Here is a 9,517-nt window from a genome sequence, read left to right on the forward strand (position 1 = left end):
TGTCTCTTTTTCCTCCTCTAACAGCCAAACTCCCTGTTTACCACATTCAGAACCAACCTCCCCCCCCCCCCCCCCAAATTTAAACAACAATTCGAACCAGATAATCCATGCCCAGCGGGATTTACCACGTCACTACGTTCCTCTCCAGCCCTAGAACGTGGTGATAGATCTTCCCTTACTTCCTCCATAGGAGATCTCCAATCTCAACCACATTTTCATGTCATGGGATGCACAAAACAATCATGCTCAGGTACATGCACATGGTCCTCACAATATTGCTCTGATGAGCAAAAATCAAGTACATCCTCCTATCGCCCTCGAACCAGAAGAACATGTGAAAGGAGAATTAGAGAAGCTGCTCAACCTAGCTATGGAGCAACTGGTCGAATTCTCAAACCTAAACGAAGTAAAAGCCTTTCTCTTCATGGAGAAGCGAGAGAAGAGGCATATTCTCAAATGTCCGATTGCATTACACATGTGCACACCCCTTTTGGATTCAATAGTAGGAAGATGTGCAACGATTCTAGTACCCTCTCTCAGGAGAAATCCATCATTTCCCACGAGGGCAATGAAGAAGTGAACTTATCAGAACCCAAATGTCAACATGAATCGAGTCACTAATATCATTATTTGGAATATTAGGGGTGGTAACAATGACGAGTTCCTTAGGAATTTTAGGGAGATGCTTCATACACATAAACCCTGCATGGTTACTTTACTTGAGACAAAGATGGAAAATCATCTCCCTCTACTCAATGACTTTAAGTTCAATGAACTGATTGAGGTCCCTTCAGTTGGTCAAGCTGGTGGGATGGTTATTCTCCGGGACCATATCATAGTGACAGTCCACAACTTTATAAGAAGGGAATAAGAAATCCATGCTATTGTGAAGGTACTCCCCTTACGAAAAATTTGGTTATTTTTCTCTATTTATGCTAGTACTACTAGAAATAAGAGAAATATTCTTTGGGATAATATTAATAGCATATATGATAGTTATAAGGGTCCTTGGTTACTTGGAGGAGATTTTAATGATGTCATGACAGTAGAAGAAAAGTTTGGGTGTAATCCTATTAATATGAGACGTTCTAATTTTTTATGGACCAATGTTGATAGATGTAATCTTTTCGATTTAGGCTTCAAGGGCTGTAAATATACATGGTCAGATAATAGGAACAAAAGAAGAAGCTTAATTATGGAAAGGTTGGATAAGATTTTCGGTAACCACGATTGGCTAAAATTATTCCCTAATTTTTCTATAGTTCATCTACCAAAAATCGATTCTGATCACAACCCCCTTTTAGTAGAACTTATCCCTAGATCTAATGTTCCTACTAATAAACCTTTCAGGCTAGAAAGCATTTGGTATGAACATCCGGATTTCATAAACTTAGTCTATCAATGCTGGAAGGATAAGGATTTAAGTAATGCTTGCACGACGTTTGAAAGATGTGTTAAAATTTGGAAGAACAATACTTTTGGGGATATTTTTCAAAAAAAAGAGAAGGATTTTAGCTAGCTTACAAAGTATTCAATCTTCTCCCCATTTACTACTAGTTCCTTTTTACAAGGTTTAGAAAAATCCCTTAAACATGAGTTCAATAATATTCTAATATTAGAAGAGGACTATTGAAAACTTAGATCAAGAGTTTTATGGATTAACGAAGGGGATGCTAACACTAACTTTTTTCATATAATGGCTTCTAATAGACGAAGGAGAAACAAGATTATGTACTTTAAAGATGACTCCGGGCAATGGATAGAGGATCACTCCTCCATAATGAATCATACTCTCAATTATTATAACTCTGTCTTTACCGCCTTCCACGATTGCTCCAATCGGAAAAGTATTATGAGTGACCCCTGTTGCTTCTCTAGTATAGACTTATCCCATCTTGATAAACCACTATTAGTAAACGAGATAACTAGTGTTGTTTTTTCATTCAAGCCATTCAAAGTCCCTGGGCGTGACGGACTTCACCTTTTTTTTTTTCAAAAATATTGGCATATAGTGGGTAATTCTGTGATTCATTTTTGCCAACAAATATTCTCCAATCAGTCTATCCCTGAAGATATGAATCACACTTATCTTTGTCTTATTTCTAAGGTCCCTAATGCAAATAATTTAAAGAACTTTAGTCCAATAGGGCTATGTAACACAGTGTATAAAATTATTACCAAGATCGTAGCTAATAGAATCAAGCTTTTTCTAAATAAGATTATTAGACCTTATCAAACAAGTTTTCTTAAACATAGAAGAGCTAGTGACAATGCTATTATCATTCAAGAGCTGCTATTAAGATTCAACAGAATGAAAGCATCAATAGCCCATATGATCCTAAAAATTGATCTTGAAAAAGCTTTTGATTGATTGAAATGGTCTTTCATCTTTAGAATGTTAAGATACTTTAGATTTCCCCCAATCATCTCAAATCTAATTATGTAAGTTGTGTTTGTACTAGTAAAATTCTTGTGCTTGTCAATGGCTAGAGAACTAACTTTTTTTGCCCAAGTAGAAGGATTAGACAAGGAGATCCAATATCCCCATACATTTTTATTCTATGTATGGAGATGTTTTCTCGATTAATAAACCATCAAGTCGACGTGAATAAGTGGGATCCCATTAGCCTGCATAATAGAGGCAAACTTATCACATCTATTCTTCGCAGATGATCTTACATTAATGGCCAAAGCTTATCAGGTCATACCATCTCGAATTCTCTCAAACTTTTCTGTGCTATGTCTAGGCAACAGGTCAATTACACTAAATCAAAAATTCTCTTCTCCTAAAATTTTCCTACAAATGATGCTGACTTCTTGGCAAACCTTTTCGCCATCAAAATCAGCTATACTTTCGGAAAGTACCTAGGTTTTCCTATTTTGAACAAGAAGCTAAATCCCTTAGACTATCAATTTATTATTGATAATATGCGCTCTAGGATATTGAATTGGAAAACCAAACGCATGAACATTGCAGGGAGAACATCCCTCACAACTTTAACACTCAACTCGATTTCAAACCATGTGATGCAATACGCTCTTTTACCTTTAAAAATCTTGAAGCAAATTGATAAGGTGCAAAGAAATTTCATTTGGGGATCTTTAGACACTAAAAACAGACTACATCTACTTAGTTGGAATGTGCTTCTAAAAGATAAAGAAGCTGAAGGGTTGGGAATAAGATCTGCCAAATCAAAAAATTTGGCTCGTCTAACTGGTTTAACTTGATGACTCCTACATTATCCCCACGCTCCGTGGGTCAAGGTCCTCGTTAATAACCATACATTTAGGAAAACTAAAATCAATACGTCTTTTATTTGGAGTGTTTTAAGAGGGTGGAATTACTGCAATCTTGGAATTTTTTGGCTACCAAAAACCAGCTCTAACTTGGATATTTGGATATCCAGATGGATCCTAAATGTTCCTTGCCTTAGAAGTCGTATTGAAGGTCCCTTGACCAGAAGAGATCTCTCTCTCATAATAGAAGACTTTTGTAAGAATAATAAATGAGACCTATCTAAAATATCCTTCAATCTACCTAGTAAATATTTTTAACAATTTGTGTACCATTTCACTACCCTTAAAAAATAGATCCAACGATATCCCTACTTGGTCTGGCAACAATAGTGGTCTCTTTAGTACAAAGTCTTGTTATAAAATTATTAATGGCCCTCCTCTTCGGACAAAGACTTCACTTGGATTTAGAATGTAAAATGCCCCAATAAAATTAAGTTTTTCGTACGCCAGTGTTTTCATGAAAGGATTCTATGTAGATCTTATCTTCATCACGTAGGTATTAACATTGACGCAATATGCCGGTGTGCAAAGCTTCTACAGAAACTATAACTCATATTTTCTTCTATTGTTCTATTGCTAAATCATTTTGGTCTTAGTTAGGGATGCCCAACATAAATATTCTATCCACTACTCACTGGCTTTGTTTGGTAAGAGATTTAAATCTACACACATCTAGTTTTTATGTTATGGTCAGAGTTTTTTCGTTTATACTATGAAGTCTGTGGATTAACAGTAATAAGAACAATCACAATAACATGGCGTTATCTCTTGCTACAAAAATTGTTCTTCATTATGCTTTGGTGTTGACATCCAATTTTGTCCCTCCTTTCTACAAATTAATTTTTCTTGAGTTTCTCAGTCAACAATAAGTTGAATACCTTATTTTACTACTGTTTTTTTAATTACAACGGTTGCTATAATATTATTAGTATTAGTGTTAGTATTATTATTATTATTATTATTATTATTATTATTATTATTATTACTATTATCGCTATATTATTATCATTATTTTATCACTACCACTATTAGTATTACTATTCTTGTTGTTAGTATTATTAGTATTACTAATTCATTATACCATTACTATTGCTACTATTGTTATTGTTAATAATATTGTTATTCCTACTAATATTAATTTTTTTAATTTTTATTATATAATACATTCGAAAAACTAATTAAATCTAATAAAAAAGCACATCAAATAGAAGAAAGGAATCCAAACCAAGTCCAAAATACCCACTGATTTCGGCCCATTGAAATAGGTTGTTTGAATTTTAACACCCCCAAAAGTCTTGCATTTTGGCCCAGAATAGTAGCCCAATTCACAGGGCCCAACTGATTTCTTTCCATCACCTAACAGCAAAGCCTAAAAAACAAATTAGGTCATATTTGTTTCTTCTAAGAAGCAACAGCCGCATCTCTTTCCTCCCTTTCCATTTTTGGTCGATTTTGTACCTCTCCTCACCATCACATGACTTTGTTTAATCATTTTCATGAAAGTTTCAGAAGCTACTTGAAGCTATTTTGTTCTCTTCCTCAAGTCAAAAATTTTCACAAAGATCCGTTGGAAGACAAGAGAGGGTCACGGGTTCCTTAGCCCTTTTCTTTGTTCATCCATGTCAGTCCCCTTTTCTGCTATCTTGCATCACGATTTTGACCTCTCACAACGACTATTTCTCAAAATTTGAAGTTTTCAAAATCCCGCCCAAACATGAACCTTAGATCTACATCTCCTATAAATACTCACATTCGGGTAGGTTTAGACAGGTTGGAGCCGCCGCTCGAACACTACTGTAAACACCACTGTTTTTTTACTCTTATCACTCTTCTCGTCTCTTAGAAACTCTCAGAAAGAGCTTTCAAACTTTATTTACTGTCTCGGTGTACATTAGCTGTGATAGAGGTGCTCGAACCCATTCGACTCAAGGTTCGGATCTGTTCATAATGAGAGAGTAAATTCGAGGTCAAAGCTCCGGTTCGCTGCACTACAAGAGCCGAAGAGTCTTACTTTGAGACTCAACGATGCCATAACACTGCATGGAAACCGCACATCCATGAGTCCATTTTTCAGCTTTTACCGTGTTTAGACATCAAAAATGCACAAGATAAAATCTTCTGTGGGGCTTGGACATGGCTTCAGATCGCTTCACTTCGTTTCACTTATCTTACTTACCTGCTACTCTAACTAACTTATATTTCAGTTATATGTGTACTCTTGAACGTAGAATTGTTACATAATGATTGGACTGTTAACCATTTAGAGTCTTTGCTTTATGATATCTAGTCTTAGGACCAATAACTTAATGATTTCTCACGTATCAGTAGTGTTAGGATAATGAATCTTTATAACACTTTAACATTTTGGGGCAGTACTATGTCATGATCTGGAAAGTTTTCTCTAAGTATTAATTGGTTCTTTACAATAAAGAAAGTATTTTGGGATCTCGGGTCGTTTTTTTCTAAGTTAATTCATTTTTGGCCAAATACATATGTACTAAAGGTGGTACCTATTGAACACTTAATCTTAATATAAAATGTGTCTATTGAATAAAAATTTGACAATCCTAAACAAAGCTAAGCGTGTGTATGTCACTTGCTATTGACATGGCAAGCAATACCAATTAAAAAATAACACATGTTAAATCTTAAAAGAAAATGAGAGAGACATGGCCCTTCTAATTCCTCATCGTCTTCCCCGACAGAGCCTGCATCTCCTCTACAGTCAATCCCCCTCCACAGTCAATACAAAATGTGCTTTAATAATATACCCAGTGAATAACCAAAGAGAAAAAATAGTAAAAAAATTGTAGCATCTCCCCAAGTTGAACAATCGAATCAAATTAAAATTGAATCTAGCATTAACATCAGCAACTGCTAGAACAACATCCCGAGCTGCTTCTACAGCAGCAAATGCAGACATTTACTATCTAAGGTTGTATTGTGGGTCAGGCCCGGGCCTAAACGGGCCGGGCTTTGGCAGTCCCGGGCCAAACGGTCCCGGTTATCACGGTCCCAATGGGTGGAACCGGCCCACGGCGGTCCTATTGGTCCCGGGCTAAATGGGCCGGGCCCATGGGCCTAAACGGGCCTAAAGGGCTTTTTCGTTCTGGGCTATTTTTTAATTTTTTTTATCTAAGGCAATTTCTTGTAAACTATATATGTATATACTAATATAAATTACTTATATATAGCTATATAAATATATATAATATATATAGTATGTATAGTATGTATATATAAGGGTGTATTGTGTGTATATATAATTATATATTGCCTTATATAATATATAGCTTATATATATATATTGCCTTATATATATGTATGTATATATATACCTTATATATATATAGTTTATATGTATTAGAGATATATATAGTGCCTTATATATATATGTATGTATGTGTATATATATATACATGCATTAGATATATATATATATATATATATATATATATATAATATATATACTATATCAAATTTAAACACAAAATAAATTGCAAAGAAATATTCAAGGGAATGTCTTATAATTTTTATTATTACGACATTAACAAAGAATGACAATGTCTTTCTTAGTCTTCCTCCCCCAATGGAATGAGCACAACAAGGTACTGATACCACCATTAAAAGGAAAAAAAACTAAGGAAGATGTGCCAAAATACAAGTTACATGTTAGTCTATGTATTATCTCTAACAAATCTCATAAATCCTTCAAGGTCCGGAGGAATTTCCGTTGGTGGTGGTGGAAAAGAAGCTTGTTCATCACCGCTTCCGGGCGAAGCAGCATCCTGCGCAAGTTCCACTAGCATTTCTTCATAAGCTTCATCTATCTCCGGTTGTGATTCTGCAAGTCCAAAATTTTTTCTTTCTGAACGGATCCAATCTCTGAAGAGTACTGATTTTTCCAAGCTCTCCCTCATAGACTCTCTATGATTACCGATTTGAAGTCTCGCTTGACTGAAAGCGCTCTCCGATGCCACTGTTGAAGCTTGAACACTTAAAAATATCTCGAGCCATCCTTGAAAGAACTGGATAGTGTTTTTGTTTGTCTTTCCACCATTCCAAAATATCGAAGGAGCCATCGGGATTCTCTGATTCAAGTCCCTGCGATAAATAAACTTGAAACTCATTTTAAACTCCCAAACGGTTGGAAATTGAAGACCAACGGCTAAATTTTAAAAATCTGACCATTGGTCATTTTTTAAAAATAGCTGTTGGGGCCCGTTAGGCCTGTTTGAACCGGTCCCGGGCTCACGGGCTATTTGGGTTGGACCGGCCCGCTACGGCTTATGCACAATTAGAGACCGGCCCATTTGAGACCAGCCCGTTTGGCCCATTTGGCCCGTTTGGCCCGCGGTCTCAGGTCGGTCCTGACTGGGCCCGACCCAATTACTATCTAATGTTGTCCAAGTATTGTAAATCGGTGATTTTTCAAGGGCAACTAAATGCTTGCTGGATTGCCTTTGTAATTTGTGGCTACCATCAGTAGAGCTTCAAAGAAGCATTTCCTTTCTTTATTACCTTCTGGATATTAGATCTGTTTGTTCCTTCGTCTGACTTTGACGAATTTTTCGTTGTTATTCATTTTTATTTCAAGGATTTTTTTTCCATATGGAGGAATTATTAAACTAGTTGAAGAAAATTATTCTTTCTTATGATTTTGATGAATCGACCGGTAAAAAGGGAAAAGATCAACGAATATTCATTTTCCAGCTAAGTTCCATAGTTTCCGGAAGAAAGATGTTTTGTACTGGAATTTAGAGCTATATCACGCTCTTAGAAGCTGTGTTATGCACACATTGTGCCACCTCAACAGATTGTGTCTAATAGGTACATATATATTTTTCTGTTTCTCAACTAACAGAAAGGTGAATATATTCTTCTGTTTCTGTTTTCTGTCAATATTTATTTTTTCTAATTTCTGTTTCTGTTGGCAACTAAATCAATTCGTTTTATGTTTAAGGGATTGCTTAAAGCTGTATCAGAAGTGTTGTCTGAAAGTGAACATGGGTGGTGTGCCAGACATATATTAGCAAACTGGTCCAAAGATTGGAGAGGATTAGAGAGGAGAAACAACTTCTGGAGCTGTGCTAGAGCATCATGTGTAGCAGAACTGAATTTTCACCTGGACAGTTTGAATATGCTTAGGAATGGGATATGTGAGAGCCTCTTGAGGTATAACAAGGAAACTTGGTGTAGAGCATACTTCAACTGTGACATGAAATGTGATATAATTGACAACAATATATGCAAGACATTTAATGCTTGGATACTTGCTGCTCGGCACAAGACAATTATCACAATGTTGGAGGAAATTAGAGTGAAGATGATGGAGAGAATAGGAAAGTTGAGGGAGTTTGCAGATACATGGATATATGATATATCCCCAATTGCTATGAAGGTGTATCATGATAACATGGCCCAATCTATGAGGTGTACAATCAAGTGGAATGGTGAATATGTCTATGAGGTTGAGGATACCTCATTAAGAGTGGTGCTGAAGCATTGTGTGAATATGCAAGCTCAAACTTGTACATGCAGGTCATGGATGCTGAAGGGTATCCCTTGTGCTCATGCCATTACTGCTATGCATTTCAAGAACCTTAACCCAATTAACTACATATCTCACTGGTACCACAAATCTACCTATCTGAAGGCATATTCAACATTCATCCAGCCTGTGTCAAACATGCAGATGTGGACAACATCTACCAATCCACCAATTGAACCGCCACCAATTAAAAAGATGCCTGGCAGACCAAAGAAGAAGAGAAGAAGAGAAGAAAGAAGAAACTGAACATCCTACTTCTGGAAAGCTTTCAAGAAGGGGTATGGAGATGATATGTTCAAACTGTGGTGGATATGGACACAACAAGAGGAGCTGCCCCTAAGAAAGCAAGGCCTGCAAATTCTACTCCAGCAAATGCTTCATATATCCAAAGATATGGAGGAAGAGGAAGAAGAAGAGGAAGAGGAAGAGGCAGAGCAAGAGGAACATGAACTCCAACTACTTCTGCCCCTACTGCTACTGGTAGAGGAAGAGGAACTGCTGCTAGTAGAGGAAGAGGAACTAGTAGTGGTAGGGGAAGTTCTGGGTTTGGACTATTTCAATCAAGCAGTGGGTTCACAAGTTTTTCTGTAAGTAGTTCAAAGTTAATTTTATATCTTGTTTGCTTTAACAACTTTACTGAATATTTTTTGTTTTTGGTAGTCTGGTGGA

General features: G+C 36.3%; 1 protein-coding gene across 1 annotated transcript; it reads left to right on the plus strand.

Moving 5' to 3' along the window:
- Positions 1-730: 730 nt before the first annotated feature.
- LOC104214119 (uncharacterized) lies at positions 731-9,094 on the plus strand. The gene is made up of 2 exons (XM_009763745.2): positions 731-814; positions 8,261-9,094. Exons 1-2 carry the CDS (start codon positions 731-733, stop codon positions 9,092-9,094), a joined length of 918 nt encoding a protein of 305 aa, XP_009762047.2.
- Positions 9,095-9,517: the final 423 nt, after the last annotated feature.

This window comes from Nicotiana sylvestris, chromosome 9 (genome assembly GCF_000393655.2).
Source record: "Nicotiana sylvestris chromosome 9, ASM39365v2, whole genome shotgun sequence".
NCBI lineage: Eukaryota > Viridiplantae > Streptophyta > Magnoliopsida > Solanales > Solanaceae > Nicotiana > Nicotiana sylvestris.